The following is a 19,205-nucleotide window of genomic DNA, read 5'->3' on the forward strand; positions in this document are numbered from 1 at the left end:
ACAGGAAGATGCAATTTCCTTTCTGTAGAGCTTTCACCACGGTGAACTTTAATAAGGTCTGAACTCGCCACAACTCCTCCCACATAAAATATTTAAACTTAGTTCATACTTGAAATGATGAATGTATACAATGTCTCTTTTAAATAATTGTGAATGTGGACACAAAAACACTTCACACTGACTCGAAATGATTAGTAATTTTCAGTAAATTCAAGTGATTTAATTTTGTATTGCTGGTTTTGCTTGTAACGCTCACTGACGGCCACATTTATCAAACAGAACCAGAATGAAGATGAGTAATAAGCCACTATATCAGCGTTGAGCCTCTGAACAAATTTTCGTATTGGTGACAATTTGATTGATCAACTCGGTTCTGAATCAATACCACATTTAATAAGATTACAACCACTTTTCAATTCAATCAATTAGAATTCCTAAACATGATAAAATACCTTAAGACATAATTTATTCCGCGACTAAAACACCTTAAAAATAATAATTATTATGAAATTGAGTTAGCATTACTTATAAAAAAATACTTATTAAGTTTTTGAAGACAATTATTGCATTTATAACTGCTTCTCTTTGTCTTCTATGTTATTCACATCATCTTGAAATTCTGGGATTTCTTCATGTCCAAATTCAGGATGTGATCCATCTCCGCTAGCTTCTACCACCTTCCTGACCAGGTCCTTTGACGGCTCCTTGAGGTCGTAGGCCCATCCGATCTTGGCGAATTGGTCGATCCAGAAGGTGGTCAGGTTAAGGGAATAGTCTCCAAGTTCTGCTGCTTTGTAGTCCCAGGGGAAGGCGTGGTGGTAGTTATGCCATCCTTCTCCCATAGCCAAGAAAGCCACTGTCTTATTCTCCACTGGACTGATCTTCCTGGAAGTCAAAAAGGTAAATTTTAAACCATATTTTGTGCGAAATTCACATGGTGCTATCGTAAACTTAAGTAATTCGTTCATAAAGGCATGTAATTCGGATGATCCAGATCGAACAGGTATATTTAAATTAAACTAAGGATTAAAATTCAATCACAAGGTTAGCGGAATTCTATATTAGGTATGGCATTAGTCTGGTAAGTTGATAAAGAGTCTCTAATTGAAATCAAATCTGGATTAAACCTCTATTAAAGAAGGATTTGTATTGCAAGTTGTATGGTTTAGTTATGCAGCCGAACTTTGAGCAGGCCGAATATAATTCATTTAAAAAATGCGCTGAAAATTCGAACCTTCAATGTTTCAACTGAAGGTCGAATGGTCGAAGGTTCACTATAAAATATAATGCTGTTAAACCCATGAGTGACAGGTGGCGGTACTAGTAAATACCTCAGCACCTCTTGTACATACGTTCCTATTGCTGAGAAGTCAATGGAGGCTGTTAAGTTTCATGAAGATAATTTTTTGTAAATTTCTGTCTATAAGGACTTCACACCCTTATGCCTGAATTACACCTACCTAGTGCTCGGCCGAGACAGTTCCTTTGGTCGAATGCTCGGCTGATGTGATCTGTACAGTCAGTACTTGGTCTAGTAACGGGCGAGTGCTTTAGGCGAGGCAGTAGATAGAAGCAAGGTCCAATGACTCGGTCGAGTATGAACCACCTGCATAGTTCACTCGCTCTCCACTTGCTCATTTGGTTTCTCAAGTTTGTAGGAGTGCGTAAACGTTTGTTATTGTAAAACTCACTTAATTTTTCTTATTTTCCTCAACCGCGAAACCATGTTAACAGCATTTTAAACTAATATCAATGAACTGACTCGCCCACTGTCGCTTCTACATTGTGATCACCTCTACTCTCCAATACGTTGCTCGGCCGAATAACAAAGTGCGTGACTCGGCCGAGCACTCGGCAGGTGAAATTCCGCCTTTACTGAAGTCAAAGAGTACCGTAGACACCCAATCTAGTACTTAATAACGTAATTGATAAAATTATATTACGACAGAGTTTTTGAAATTGGTAAAAGCCATCATTCAAACATACTAATTTCGGTTGTGGGTATGTCTATGACTCTGGTTCAATGAATTCGGATTTGTTTTGAATTTAAGTGCCATTTTCAGAATTGGAACTGATTGTGTAAAGAATTCAGACAAGCGATAAAGTACCTATCTACAAAAAAATATTTTTTACGAGAAAATGATAATGTGTGTTTCTTTACAAACAAGGTCAGATTTCGTGATTTTTAAGGGTGTGCACTTTTACTAACAAACTAGATTTAAAATACGAAAGTATTATCATGATGCTGATGTTCATAAAAATCCTAATAATTTTTATTTGTATGATATTTCAGGAAAGTGCTACCATTTTATTAGGAAACGGCCTGATGTCCCGTTTTAACAGGATTTTAATAATCAGCATTACTGATTATTAATATTTCTCCGTGTGAGTTGAATTCTGTCAGAAGGCGTGTTTTCTACTAATCTTATTTGCTGTTAATGTCCAGTACTCATTTGGTTGATGTAACTAATTGGTTGGGTTATTATGCGGTCATCGCTTGGACCATTAGGACTTAACCTGATTATTATGAACAAGCACGGTTCTGCTTTGGAATTGTAGTTCAGAAAATAAAAGTACGTACTTGTCGTAAGGTTTAGAGCCAGAAATGTGTGCCAGGCTGTTGACCAGCCACGTGCAGTTGAGGTTGATGATGTACCGCACCACCGGCTGCGAGGCGATGGCACTTATCCAGGTCTCGTTCCAGCAGTACACGGGGATCAGCGTGGGCAGGATGAAGCAGCAACTTAACTTCATTAGGAGGAAGTATCTGCAGGAGACAAAATAGTATGAGTTGTATGCATCGCATTATTTTATAATTCACTACACTACATCACTTGATCCAGACACGCTGAGTCAGTTCAAATAATTTCGCATTGTCATCTTTAGGGATGCTGTGTGGAAGGTCTTTTGAGGAGAGGATAGAGTGAACGCGGGTGTTGAAGAGAAATAGAAGAAATACAGAGGCCGGTAAATCGCAACTCAAGAACGAGTAGTAGAAACGCCCCCTTCTCGTGTGACAAGTGTCAACCGTGTACAAATGTTGGGCGCGCGTTTGGCGTATTTCCCGACTATATACTGTTGCCGAAGGGATTAATAACACTATTACCTCTGATAATCTTCCATGGAACAAGGACAGCATTTCCACCTGACGCCTGTGCTCCAAAGATTGCAATCCGTTTGTTAAATTACGAGAATCTATCAAACGGACCGTTTCCGCAGTCAAGGGTTTTTTTAGTGGTTTAGGGCTGCAGACCAAAAGTGGCTGCCAAATTCAATAGCGGGGCGCAATTGCGATTTGTACAAGGTAGCTGTATATTATTAAAGTACATGCAGGCTCTGGACACTGGACCCTGCTTTGAGAGGCTAACTTGATTCGGGGCTTCGATGAAGCCCCCATAAACAGATAACTCAGGACGGGTTGTTTCAAAGCGTTCAATGTGCAAAGTGCGAAATTTCAACGTTCGTTTTCGGGTTCTGTGAAAGTCCTATTCAATTTCTGTTATTATATCATCATAGGCTAGTTGCTTGACAGAACTGAAATAATAACAGAACTTGAAAATTAACTTTGAAATTTAAAAAATTCTCAGAAACAAACCGTCCTTAGAGTTACACAGAGGATATAAGTGGAAGGCATATCGGGAAGATTGCTTTCGTTGAAGGAATTAGGAGTTAGCTAGTAGGACTATTGTCAAGACACCGCCGCCTCAGGAATACAGAATGAATACCAATGCTTATTCTCGATGGAATAAGAAGAGTAAGATTAGGGACTTTGTGGAAACAACAAATACTGAACAACTTGGAACCTTGGAAGTGAAACACGGGAGAGAAGAGAGTACAACAGGCCAATGGCCTAAGTATTTGTGAGAGCTGTGGTGAGAGCTATCCAGACCGTATTATCAGTAATATTATCTAGATCATCTTAGTTTAATTTACGGTTTGAGATTGAACATATGCCACTTAGACCACGTTTAAAAAAAATCGATTTAAGTTAATATTCTTAAACATTCCGACTCATTATTTTAATCGTAATTTTGAAACCATGAAATTTTTTTGACGATTTCAATTCGCGAAATAAGACATTTCGTTTTATAAGCCGCAAAAAAAGGACAATACAGGAAAAAAAAAGTTTTTTGTAAATGCGAAAAAAAAATCAAAATACAGTTGAAAAAGAAAAAAAATTAAGCCGCTATCATACATACCGAAATTTCGGTATATCTAGCGATTTCGACAAAAATCTAACGATATTCACAGAAAATCTACCGAAATATGTGAAAATCAATCGAAAATTTGAAAATCCACCGAAATTTATGAAAATCTACGTAGTCAGCGAAAAGATTCTAAATTATGGTTTTTTTTCTGAATTATTTCTTCGGAAATTTCCTATCCAAACCCTCCCCCCCCCATTGACTATATTTTAATTTGGAGAGTAAGTATTTCACGATATTCTCTAGCCACCCCCCTCCCACGGTATTTGTATCAAGTATTGTGGGGAATCACATTTCGGAATTGTATTTAGATATTTTGTGGTGAATAATTCTTCGCAGAAATTCTATAGCAACCTCCCTCCTCGTGGATTCGAAAAAAATACTGTGGGTAATCCAGTACTGAGTGAGCAATACCCCACATAAATCCATCCTGAAATTCTACCGATTTTCGTGTCTAATATACCGATAATTTTCACCCAAATCTACCAATTTTAATTTTTGCGGTACGGCATCATTGGCCGTTGTGTCATAAGCCAAATTAACGTCATAACTTCACGTCATAATATCTGTCGAAATTCTGACAAGGAGCGGACTATGTTTTGTGTTTTATTCGTTTTATTGTTTAAATATGCATTCATTAACTACCGTAAAAATAAAGAGACCGTGAAAAATAACTAAATATATTGTATGGTTTCTTTGTGCAAAAATACTTGCGTATGGCATAATAATTTTTTTTCGCTGTATCGATAAATAAAGCGTTCAGAAATGCAAAACGTCAAAGTCAACGGAACTGTCAGTGTTACTGTATTAAAAAACAATCAGTGTGGAGTTTTATAAAAAAAATATGGAAAATCGTGGACCGGACATTTTTATTTAGTGACGTCATTAAAAATGGTAATTATTCGGAATCGCTGGACAAGGATTATATGAAATATTTTTAAATAAAACCTTCTGATTTACCTTATTATAAAAGGAATCTGACTGCATTTGGGATATTTTAATTTTAGCATTTTAATTTTTAATTACGTAAATCGAAAATTCACTTTCGTTGTATGGGATGACAGCTGGAATGGATTTTGTTGTTTTTTTTTGTTGGTATTCCTTTTCATTTACCAAAATTCGAAATCTTAAAAAAATTTTAAAATCTTAAAAAAAAAAAAATTGGTCAAATTATTCGTTTTCCTGTTAATAATGGGACTGCAGGCCTATAATCATAGTCAAAAGCGAATGTTTTATGAGAATTATGAATGACTTACTGATATTGTCGCATTCCGTCCTGATATCCATTAGGAAAAGAACACGTGTTCTCGATATATTCTGAATGACTAATATTTTATCAGAATGTTGGCATGCTGTCACTTTTTTAACAGGATCATTTTTCTCCTTGTCGAAAGATTTATCCACATGATTCTTCAAGTCAGTTGAATGAAGTTCCTTGACCAGTTAGTTGTTCTTGGTCGGCTCGATAGTTAGTTGCACTTACTTCTGGTGGAACTGCACGACGGGGTCCTCCAGGATGTCGCTCATGTCGACGGTGCGCCCCTTCTTCAGCACTTCGGGGTGTTTGCGCATCATCAGCCAGCCGACGTGAGAGAAGAAGAACCCGCGGTTAGAGTTGTGCGGGTCTGCGTCCGTCTCACTGAACTTGTGGTGCACACGGTGGTCCCGCACCCAGTCGAATATAGTGTTCTGTAATAAAAAAAGTTAAAACAAAATCTTCAATGTACCTATATCTATTCTAAAATCTTCAATGTATATCTATTCTAAAATCTTCAATGTATATCTTTTCTAAAATCTTCAATGTTCTTTTATAAAATCCTCAATGTTTATCTATTCTAAAATCTTCAATGTATATCTATTCTAAAATCTTCATTGCATATCTACCTTTTCCAAAATCTTTAATGTATATCTATTCTAAAATCCTCAATGTATATCTACTCTAAAATCTTCAGTGTATATCTATTCTAAAATCGTCAATGTATTTCAATTCTAAAACTACTATAATAATATTCTATTATCTACCTACGTACTAATATTTGGACTTGAAACATTGAGACAAACGACGAACAACTGCGAGACTTTTAGTCCCCGAATTCTTAATTTCTACCGATTTATAACAAGTTTCTCTTTAACTATTTAAGTTTAAAGTTTTAAAAAATGTTCGGTTTGAAGATACTATCTATACATTTGTTATGCCGAAACGTTAATTATTTGTAATTCCCCCTATAGAAAAAATGGCATAGTAAACTCCGAAAATTATTAAAAACACATTTCGTTCTGTTATTTAATTCATAGGCATAATGTATCTTTAAATGCAACTAAACCATTCGGCAAGAGATTTTTGCTCTATTTTAAATGAGTCGTGTTTTATTAAAATTTTTCACCATTTTCGCTTAATTTACATATCTCCCTTGCAAACCATTTTTGTAATTTTCATCTTGAGTTCATTGACCATTTTACATCCTTTATAATAAATATTGTTTTGTGTTTAATTTGTCCAAGGAAGTCTAAAATCTTTTCAGCTTCTTGTAGGATAGCAATGAACTGTACTATTAATACTAACACTTTTTAGCAAATAATCTCGTAACAAATACTAGGGTTTTATAGACTAAACTTTGCCAAACACTTATAATATTGAGTTGGCGTTGCATTGTTTTTATCTTAGTGTATATGCTATAGCACAATATAGATCTCATGCCTCTGTTCTGAATTGGATGCAAAGCAAATCTCCTTGCGTTTGCCTTGATAATATATCACGAAAAAAAATTGGATTTTCATGAACACGTGTTCCGACATCATGATGACATATCAGAAATTTAGTAAAAGTTTATGAGGAAACTTGTTAATTCCAATAATCTGAAGAGATTCATAAGAAATTGGCAATATTCATTTTTCTCTGTGATGAACCGTATGCCTTAGCCAGTGGAATCACCAGTGCTTGCTCAATTATTGAAATAGTGAAATGCTGGGAGGTTAAAAGAGAAGTAATAGGTAGGAGATTTAAAAATGAAGGTTGGGAGGCACCTGAGTTTTCTAGCAGATCTGGACACTTAACACAGCTAAAACAATGTCAAACAACGTTTAGAGGTCAACGGCAATCAAGGCTGTATAATATTAACTTCTTCAGCGCCTTCTGAGTAGGCGTACGGAGAGGGTTACGTCCTGTCCGAAACACGAAAAATCATAAAGGTGACGTAGAAATCTATTTTCTAAGTCTCTTCTGCAAAGCTTTTCTGACTGCGATTTTTGGTAAAAATTCAATTTTCAACTCAAAAAAATGTTTCCAATGAACCACGAAGCTGTGTATTAAAACAAAAACTGATACAAATTTACATCGCTCGTGCAATATAAGAAATTTATTTTTAAAATAAAATAACAATTTAATACCATACCATAAGCAATTTTCATGTGCGTTATTGCATCGAGAGAAAGAGAAAATTTATTACCCAGCGAGACCCAGTCAAGGATACTACAAAAAGAAGTTGAAAGGAATAACACGGGCATGTACCTGCCTAGTATGGTAGTCTAAAATCATGTAAAAACTTCCGTACAAAAACATGAATAAAGATAAATACATTTAAATGAATAAATAAAATTAAAAATAAATAGCAAGCCATTGCAGAAGCTTAAACAAGTACACACTTGAATTTTCTCTTATTTTACGCACTGCAATTCAGAGCCAACTTCTTACTTGGAAACTATGTTTTGTAATCTGAACCCTTTCCCTTCACATTTCATTTAATTCTCAACTTGAATCGCAGCTTCCGACCAAATCGGGAATACCGTAGTCACTAGAATCTTTTACGGTATCACATACTAATAATGAAACTAAGATAAAATCAAGGACATCTATGAGTATATCAGGACATTCTTCATAGCCGGTATCTTCCTTCATATCATTGAAAATGTTGAGATTTGTTCTAAACAATATCTATGCAATTTTCTAACTCTGCTATGGTTCGCTTCCTATTGTACAGCTTGGTGTGCAATATTTTAGAAAGTGTTTTCCCTTGATGTATTCATTGGCCTCCTATCTGGAATGCCGGGAATCAATAGCCTTGCCAACAGACGGAAAGCTGCTTTGCTGATAATGGGCTATAACTCCTTGAACAGTCACAAATGCAAACCAGAAATTTTAGAAAAAATCCCTTTATATCCCAGACAATTGTTCCGGGATGCAGAACTAAAGTACCATTAGTAAATAAATGCCCATCGGAAAAATGATTGTGCTCTTAAATGAACTTACGCCTGATATCGACATTTACATATAAATATCCTTAAACTCAAAATGCTAATAATTAAGTATCGATAATCTACTAATAATGCAATGTACATTTGTTACTGAAATGTAATTCTGTACCTATCTACTATAAATTTTATCTATGTCAGGACATATCATGTCACCAATACATTCAATAGTTTCATTTTATCTTAGAATCGATGGTTAAGAAGAATAGTGAAAGTCAAGCAATTATAAAAACTAATTGAAAAATTATACACGGGTATTTTAATAATTGTTATTTAGTGCACACGCACCGCCATTATCAGAATTATTACTATAATTGAATATCCATGCAAGGATTTTAATTGGATCGCCCAGGTATATAAATATCTCACACCCATGAAAAGCACCAGTACTTTTCTAAAGCTGTAGGGTATCGGGTAATGTATCGCAGTGGAAAACCTTGGGAAAGGTCGCACTACGGCTTTCAAGTTTGTACATAGACTATCTCGACAAGCAACTTGCCTTGGCCTTCCAGAGGTTATTGGTTTCTTGATTTTATATATATATATATATATATATATAAAAGGAGTATCGTCCTAACCATTCAAGTTATTCAATTTGCAAGGTACAAGAATTGCTGCCGTAGGGTGTAAGAGTGGAACGATATTATTTATGTAAAGTGAAATGTTCATGATACACCTATTTAAAAATAATAGATAATTATTCCCACGTTACGAATTACCTGACAATACTTGATTTACTAATGATACCTTAACTATAAGTGCATAACAGAAATTGAAATAATTGTAAACAATCCTTACCTGACCAGCCACAGAGTAACAAATCATGAGGATGATCTTCAGAGGTAACTTGGCCTTATACGCCTTGTGACACCAATGCCTGTGAACTCCCGCCGTCACTCCGAAACCGCCCATAGTTCCCACCATGAATCCTGCAAAATACGACCATTGTAAAACTTCTACGAATATCAAAATATTCTAGCTACCTGTAAGTAAAAAATAAAACAAAAAAATCTTAACGTCATATTGATCACAATCTATTTTCAAAAGTAGGCCCGCTGTTGCATCTCAAATTCTCAAATAAACAATATTGAAGAGTGTTCATTCTATATCTGTTACCAAGGGCACATCTACATTTTAGGACACCAAATGTTAATTAATGGCTCAATTCTATCATAATACCTATTTAGCCACAATCAACATATCCAATCATATGAAGAAGAAAATTTTAAAAAAACGTCTTACCAAACAGGATTGTGAGAACTTTCCCATCCAACCAAAAGAAAACGAACATTATAACCGCCACAATGTGATAGAGGCTAATGGCTATGATGTTCACCCAGATCAGCGGAGTCTCGAATTCAAATGTATCTTTGATCCAATCAGATATCGAGAAACCTTTGGGAATTGGCTTTATCATTGGGTGAAGAATTGGTTTGTTAGGAACAGAGGCAGCTGCGGTGGACGTAGTTGGTTCATCTTCAGAGGTGAAAGTCTGCTTTGTGGTGTCTTCTGATGTGAAACCACCCTCGCATTGCACCAGGGTACTCGTCTGACTGCCCGGGACGTAAGGAGGCATGATTAAATATCTGCAAAGTAAAGAAATTAACAATGAGATACATTATTGCAATAAAAAGACGCCAGATGCTCGTATGTCTGCTGTAAATGGCAAGCGGGTTTACTGAGCCCTATGTGCTAAATAAATACCTTGGGACACGCAAGAGGTAGATACAAAGCTTCAAAAGGCAATTTCAGTTTGTATTGATTCGTAGGTACGAATACACAAATGAAACAATAAGCGATACAGGGAAGCTAACTTATTATTCAAATACAAATACGTGTACCTCAAATTTATTTCGGTTGGCACACTAAAGTGTCATCCCATTTCCGTAACAAAGAATTTCGAACAAATTACCACAAAATTGTTTGAAGACATGAAATTAATTATTGGAACAGATTTGAAAATTGCACACTATTTTTTAAGATTATCTACTTATGTGATTCAAAGTTGTTTTTGACGGAATAAATATATCAAGGTGTAGTGTAAAATATTTTAATGTGATCACTCGACTTTATAGAAATTAATTAGTTAATTAATTAGTTGTTTCATGGGTAATAAACGAGCAATTAAATATTTAATATCCATAATTGACTCAAGAACGGGCATTTATTTAACGGGCAAATATCTTTGAAAAATTCCATTACCACTATTTGTAGACGTTTTAAAACAGGTTTCCAGAAATTTTAGATTTTAAATAAAACTGTTTTTGCTGAATGACAGTATTGCACGAACGATTAATCACCGAGAACAAGCAACCAAATATAATACCTACAAAAACATAAAAGTGAAAGCTATACCTCTTGACGATTAAATCCACTATAGAACTTAAGCACCTGCAACCAACAACTGACTTCTGCCAAAGAACTGTTTTCGTAGCGACGAGAATTTTCCAGATTCATCCAACTCACGACGTTGTCGAAATACTCATTAGTTGCAGAATTAACAAGTTGTTAATCAGTCCATTGAATAATCATAATTGACTGCATAATTTTGATGCCCTTGCAAATTTGACTTGAATTCGAGGAATGCTGAATTTGCCAATGGTGCAATATAATTCATGTAAAGGTCGCACGTTTCAAAAATAGGTAAATGGGTTAAATTAATATACGATAAATTTATGAACACTTTTGTTGGTTTATCTTTTCATTTTTATAAATTCACTAAGCCGCATAGTTGACAATTTCGATGATATACAACCATCACAATTGAATGGTATTACACGACTGCAGTCATTTACCTACATACAAAATTAAACTATTTTAAGAATCAGTCCTCCGATACCACGTACAAATTGACAGCCTCGGGGTAAAACTAACTTCATTAAAAGTGATTAAAATAATGATATTTAGTATCATTAAATACCTTGTAATATGAATGTATCATTCTTTGTATTCAATTTAATTTATGTAAGATTTTAACTGTGGACAGTGTGAACACTAGTGTGATTGAACCTTCCAACCCAGGGGCTGGAGTCAACTGCGCTAACAACTGAGTCACATCACAGTTGGGTATTATTTCGTATACAACTGATGTAATGTCATCCAATTACAGAGAAATACACTTACCTGACATTAGCTTGTCACAAGTTGCCAAATTAACAGAACCTACAAATAAGCGGTGATTTCTAGATGGCTTTAAATCACAGTAAGCAGTTTCATATATAGGTATAGGAGTGGTATTAATAGAATAATATGGTAAATATTACGGACGGGGAATGAGTGCACCCTTCCTTCGGTGAACACAGTAGAGGTACTGCAGACCCTTTGAAGTGGTTTAAGATCACTTGATAACAGCTTAAGAGATGGTACATGACTAGAAGTATGTCTGTATATATACAAATGATTTTTGAAGTGATAACCCAGTTTATGCTACATCCTCTTTATTGAGACAAATTTTCGTACAACAGCTCTTTAGAGCTTTTCATCATGGCAGATATTGTCTTTGATGATACCTTGACAAAGGGTACTGCAAGACTCTTGAAACGCTGGCCTAAGAAGTAGGACGTTGTACGACACGGTATAACATCCCAAAAAGCAACAAACATAAAATAATAGGTATTGGTGTTACATAAATTCTATTATTTTCTTATCAAACGACTGAGAAAAAAATAATAGCAAACTCCCCAAAATTTCATTTTAAAGTAACTAAATAAGCTTACAATTAAATAGATGCTGAGCTTGAATGCTATGATATTTATACATGACATAATAAACAACCTATTACCAAAATATTTTTCAAATAAAATTGCAATGAAATTAGGCTACAAGAAAGAACACAGCCAATACAGTAAAGTAATAAATAAATATAATAATGCATTGAAGAATATATAGATAATCGACTCTCAAACGATAATTTGAAACATAAAAAGATACGGTCCCATCTAGGAATTCAATCCAGTACCTTAGCCTTGCCGGGGCTCTATTCTAACCAATTCTTGGTTCAATTTCTATATATCTTTTTCTGTTTTAATTTATCTTTTGACAGTCGCTAATATCGTTTTCAATGCTTAAATATTTCAATTTGCTGTTCTACTCATTAAGTTATAAAAAAAGTAATAATGAATGAATTTATGTTATAATAAATTAGACATTTGTAAATTTGGATGTAAATGGATAGTATTAAATTAATAAATAATTAAAAGTGAGTGCTTTTGAGAATTGATAAAGAAATGAAAAATACGTATATAACAGATACGAAAGAAAATAATGAGGGTTGTAAAGTGATATCAGGGAAACGAAACATTGCTAATGTATATTATCAACGTATTATAAACCTGTACTATTATTTTTATGCCATCTGCACTTATAAAACTGTTTTTTTTCTGTTTTCCTATATTATGAACATTAAAATGGAAAATTATGTGTATAATGTATAATATTCATTTTTTAAGTTTTTGGTTATTTATTTTGTTGTTGTTTTAAAAATAAAAACCTCATGTTAAAGCCCACCAGGGCATTTAAATTAATATAAAAAAAAATTTGGTCATTCACCTGCAGAGTTAGTTAGAAGAAAGAATTCCACTCAATTCAATAGTTGCTTCATTCACATTCATACATCTTATAAAATATTATTTTTATGTTACACCTACCGACCCTTGAATATTGTATATCGGACGGGATTGAACTAGTAATTTAGGAGATGGGTATGGGTTCCGCCGCCCCGGGAACCATTTATTGGATAACCAACACCCCTGCACATAGGTCACCACAAGTGGCTCACTACGTTTTGTGACTTAGAGTTCATGGAGTGAGGTTTGTCTAGGTCTTGGCGGCGGATGCCTTTTGCACACCTACAGAGTGGCGGATCGGATCAGGAGAGACTGGTTGATGGATACATTTTGACTTCTCCAACTGGGCTCTCTCTCAACCCATCGCCTTGCACTGTAGTGGAAGGGATGGATTCATAAGTCCATCACTCCTGGACACATTGATCCTCAGAGTCCTACCCAACCATCATACCTTTTTCCTTCCCTGAACTTGCTCACCTTCCTTTCCCTAAAAAGACCCCCACACATCCCCAAGATGACATAAGCCTAGAGGTTTTTTTTAACGCCCTATTTGGGTGTACGTGCGTTTTAATAATTGCAGTGATTTGTCCATTAAGATAACTAACTAGACGACACTTCCAAGAGCAGTGGCGCGGGGTTTGGAGCTGCAGGGGTCAGGTAACGAGCCGGTCTTTAAATAATCACCCATTAATGGAAGTACGTATGATATACCTACCTGAATGAATTGTTAAGTGTAGTCTTCATATGCACATGCAGGCGAGGCATTTCTAACTGCCGATAAAATGACTTTAATTTATACGGGCAGGTGAAATAAAATGATCACGATCAAAGCAGAACCGAATAAACGAAGAAGTTCAAAATCTTTGTGTTGGTTAAATTGCCTACCTTCTATTTTGTGTTTTTGTCAATGTTTTCTTATTGAAGAAAGTAGGTTCTGTCTTTGTTATTTTTTGTCAATGTTTACAATTGTTTGTCGTTATTTTTATACAAATTACTAGCTGTACCCCACCGCGCGTTTCTATGGCTCAGTCTTCTGTGCAGATAGAGAAACAATAGCACGTTTTGCTTTAACTTTTATATAAGAAAAATGCGAAAACCGACAAGAAACTAGATTTATTAAAAAATGTTTTCATAACAATGCTGGATAATATTTTATATTATAATCATTATTGTAATTTATTTTCCATTAAATTCGTGACCGTGAATTTTAGGTCCCTTTGTTTTCATCGACAACAGACAACTTGTCAACCGCAAACGCGTTACGAACAAGTTATGAAGTAATCAGTGTATTGTCTATTAGATAGTGTAAGCTTTGAAGATTTCATGGCCGTTCTCGTTCAATATTATTATAATTCTTCAGTAACACAATGACAAATGAGTTTTAATTTGTTGCATTTAGTCAATTTGCAACCGTTTGCAATGCGTTATATACAAAGGATAAATTTATTAAACAAATATGTATTATTGAAAAAGAACATAATACTAATAAATCTGAACAAAACATGAAAGACACTAGTGAAAGTGGAATCAAAGCTTTTTTAGAGGATATTGAAAATTAATAAAATTCTAAAGTCAGTTAGTATTAATAAAAGCGTTCAGGCAATGGATTGATAAATATAGTGACATTGATATCATAACAGTCATAGAGGACACTGCAAAACCAATTAATTAAATAACTGTCTAGTATATCATTGAAGAAGAAGTTAATACTAATATATCTAAACAAAACATGAAACAGAACAAGACACAGAAAAATAAAAAAGGTAACTCTCTTAACTGCGATTCGAACCCAGGTTCGCTCTTTTACAGGGACAACGCCTCTAACCACTCGAGAAATTATTTAACGTAATTTTCATCGATCTCAGGTTTCAAATTCAAAATTAATAATTTTATCTTCAATTCATTTTCCCATATTTTTGGATGCTATCTTTTGAAGATTAAAAAGTTCAAAAGAATTCATATTTTAGTTATGGTTATGCATGTATCAAATAATATGTAAATACTCATTTATGTATTGACTTTTAAAAAAAGTTGAAATAAATATTCAATTTTATTGGAATAACCTGTCAATTTAATCTACCATATCATTGAGTTAAGATTTATTATTATTATCTTCATCTCCAATGATAAATTACATGGCGGGGTTATAACACGTATAACCTTCAAAAGTTATTAAAAGAAAAGTTATTCTTAATTAAATTATTAATAATATGTATTATTTATAAATTTATTTGATGTCTAGGTCAGTGATCCGAAATATTTATATCATCAGATCAAAGTATTAATATTACAACGAGAGTGATGAATACGACTTTTTAAAAATTAATTAGTTAGAGTTCTTATTTATTAATTTGTTCTTAAATACTCAAATGAAGATGAGAATAATAATTTTTAAAAGTTAGTACCAAATGATTGTCTTATCTTAATATATAAAAATTCAGTCTGCGCTCGTAACACTAAAAAAGTAGTAGATCGATTGTACTGAAAATTTCAAAGTTTGTTTAAAGCGTGATTTTGATGGTGGAAGAAGTCGGGAACGCCTGATGAATACTTAAGGCCCCTTAGTAATCGTTCAAATATGGTTTGAAATGTAGATATACAGGGTGTATCGGCACGTACCCGACAAACTTTAACCAGTTATTCCTTGGCATATTTGGAGTAAAAAATCTTATGTGCACTTTGCTGTCCGGTAACGTTTTTTTTAATAAAAAATTTACTATTCATATTTTCACCACATGTCACCACTGTTTTATCCTTTGTCAAAGTTTGAAAACCCATCTGGCAATATTTTATTCGAATTCCGTTGAATAATGTACGTGTACCTATTTTGGGGCGCTTTTACAATCACAACGAAATAGCACGGCACCATTCGTCTCATTTTTAACTATTATTATTTAGTGTGTGCGAAAGAGCGAAGACGCTTTTTGACATACTTGCTTATAACAGCTGTTGAACACGAAACGCAATGCCAATGACAGTGATGTAGTGTGGAAATTTTATTTTTTTTTGTTTTTAATTGAAAAAAAAAATGCTACCGGACAGCAAAGTGCCCATAACATTTTTTACTCCAAATGTGCTAAGGAATAGCTGGTTAAAGTTTGTCGGGTTAGTGCCGATACACCCTGTATAAAAACGAATGTTAGAGGCAGTGCGCTAATATTAAAAAAAAAACGAAAATAATTAAAAATAAAAATAGATCAAAAATCTTTCGACAGATGCTTAAGTTTCATTTAAAGATATACTGTGATTTTTTCACATTTATAACATATTAAAATAAAAGAACGAAACGTGTTTTCAATAATTTTCGGAGCTTACTTTGCGTATTTTTTCTATCGATAGAATTTCATTTAATTACCTTTTCGGCATAATAAATGTCAAGATATTATCTTAAAAAATAACACATATTTTTGTTGGAACTTAAAACTTAAAGAGTTAAAAAGAAATGTGTTATAAATCGATCGAAATTGCGGGGCCTTAATTTAATATCTCTGCACTGGAATGAGATACGGAGCCGAATTAAAGTAGACCTAATGTAGTTTATTAACAGTAACATTGTGGTATACAGTAGTGAATGGTGGAAGACGCCCGAGAAATACATAAGCCATAGCAAAGCATTGCGAGGTTCACTAGTTTATCAATAATTTAGTAAATAGGGACCAAATTGTTAATTCAAATAGGTAGTGATCTATGTGTATATTTAAATATCAATAAAATATCTTTCATTTATATTCTGTAGAGTAAAAGGTTCCAGTGTAGTTTCAAATTATTTTTTATAAAAATTATTTATGCCTACATAATTATATTTCAATATGTTTGAAGATGTCATATCGTTGAAGAAACTAGTCGACAATATTATAGTATTTTTATTTAAAAACAAGAGTTGTAAAGTATTTATAATATAATTAAATATATGTGCATAAGATACGTACCTACCCACAGAAATGTTAATAGAAAATCTATCTATATAAGTGCATAAATAAATAAAAGAAAAACGTGAAATTCTTTAGTTAGAAGTGAGTGGTAACGTCACTAAAATAATATGTTTAAGGACGTAAAACAAAACAAAAAACATCAATTATTTTTATAAGCAATAATTATTAGCCTGAAACACTCATCCACATTGAAAAATCTCCTGATGAAAGATATATGACGCCAACGGCACTTGAACCCTTGTCCTTTCGATTTCCGGTCGACAGCTCTGACCACTGAGCTATGGCGGCTTATCTCTTATCCGCTAAATAATTCAATATATACTAGTGTATCATTCAACAATTACTGCTTATTACATTTTTTCACCTGAAAACAACCAACTTTATTTTATATGAGAAAGGCATTGTAAGTGCTAACTCTCTCACTAGATGGAGTTGAGACAAATTGTCTACATTTTTTGGTGGAGATACTTGAACTTGACAAATATTAATTATTATTTTTTTGGTAAACTAATGTTTAAGACAAGATTTTTTATGCATAGCACAAAGGGTAACAATTATTTTTATAAGAAATAATTATTAGCCTGAAACACTCATATAAACGTCAAGTTAATGTCAACCATGTTTACCACTCATTTCGATTTGTTTATCATTTCGCTTTTTGGCATATAAATAAGCAAGCTTGTAAAAACTTTTTGAGGGATCCCTTGCCATAATTTGCCTAATTTATAGAACCTAAAAAGATGGGATGGAAGGCGAAATCTATTTGAATTCATTGGCTTTAAGCCCAAGTAAGCAGTTGTTATGTTCCCATGTTAATAATTTGAGGAATGATGTTAATTAAATAATATGGCAAACGATTATATACAGGGTGTCTGGGGGTAAAGAGCTCTAACTTCGGGAGGTGATTCTTCACGATGGTAGAAGTAGAAAAGAAATTCCAACTTTTTAAGATAGTTCTTAGGTAAAAAAAAGTTTTACTGTTCGTATGGGAAAATAATTATTCTTCTATATAATATTTTAATAGAAGCATTTATTTTCCCATAATTTTTTTTTACTTGATTTATCATCCCTATGAAGTTAGCGCACTTTTCCCCCCGGACAACCTGTATACAACCAATCAAGTGGTTAAAGATAAATAAAAGATACGCCTCCCTTCAATGCTGTATTGTATCGTCGTTGACTTGACATAACATTTTCAAATATTTATATTGCAATTATAAACCTATAAAAAATAAAATCGTTGATATATAGGGTTTTCCAATAAGAGGTGTTATTTTGAATAGCCCGCTATTTCGGTAGATGTTACTTTTGTCATTTTTTGACATTTGACAAGTAGAAACTACGCCATTAATAAAAATGGAACGATACATGCTTCAACAACGCATTGAAATTATTAAAATTCACTTGAGTGAATCAAATGCAAATCATCTTGAGTGATGAGGCCCATTTCCACCCCGGTGGATTCGTCAACAAACAAAATTGTCGCATCTGGGACTCGGAAAACCCAAGAGTTATTGTTGAAATGCCTCTATATCCTTAACGTATGACTGTTTAGTGCGGTTTATGGTCCGGCGAAGTGATTGGACCTTACTTTTTCTTTGTGGTTTTGATTGCCGGAATTGGATGGTATTGATATTTCAACAAGATCATACTTTCAACAAGACGGCGCTATGTGCCACACAAGCAACGAAACCATTGATCTTTTACGATTGAATATCAAAATAACACCTCTTATTGGAAAACCCTGTACATGGATGGTTTTTGCTACAAAAATTCTGAAAAGAATCCAAGGTGCATATTATCAACATTGACATAAGATTTGAAGAATTATCAAACGATTTTCTTGGTTTCTTCAAATTTAATAAGCTATCTGATTATTACGAATTCGTTAAAAAACATTTACTTTGTGGCTTGCTTATGATGGTATCCAAAGGAATACCTTCCACGTTCTAACGAATGTTTTGGCCAGCAAACAGAAATGGCGGGTTTATTGGGTTCTGGAGAGATCCAATTAAAAAAAATAATTATGTCGAATAAATAAAACTGTTATAGTGGATTTCTTTGTGTATTCAATATGATTATACATAATACTCCCATTTCCACTGAAATCTTCAATACGATTAAAATTATACATATACCTACGTAAATTACACACGTACGTCAAAATAACCCAACTAACAAAAATATATTTTTTTGCTCTATATTTCGTTTTGATGTGTATTATCTAAGTGATAAAAAAGCATATCCGCGAATCT

The 19,205-nt window shown here is 33.8% G+C and overlaps 1 protein-coding gene across 1 annotated transcript; it reads right to left on the reverse strand.

Moving 5' to 3' along the window:
* Window positions 1–569: 569 nt before the first annotated feature.
* LOC149420821 (acyl-CoA Delta-9 desaturase) lies at window positions 570–9,807 on the reverse strand. The gene is made up of 5 exons (XM_089635125.1): window positions 9,696–9,807; window positions 9,252–9,382; window positions 5,689–5,894; window positions 2,582–2,767; window positions 570–885 (listed from the first exon to the last, which is right to left on the reverse strand). The coding sequence occupies exons 1-5, from the start codon at window positions 9,742–9,744 to the stop codon at window positions 570–572; spliced, it is 888 nt and encodes a 295-aa protein (XP_089491251.1). The 5' UTR covers window positions 9,745–9,807.
* Window positions 9,808–19,205: the final 9,398 nt, after the last annotated feature.

Source organism: Hesperophylax consimilis, chromosome 9 (assembly GCF_061612785.1).
Source record: "Hesperophylax consimilis isolate HC1 chromosome 9, BYU_Hcon_1.0, whole genome shotgun sequence".
Lineage (NCBI taxonomy): Eukaryota > Metazoa > Arthropoda > Insecta > Trichoptera > Limnephilidae > Hesperophylax > Hesperophylax consimilis.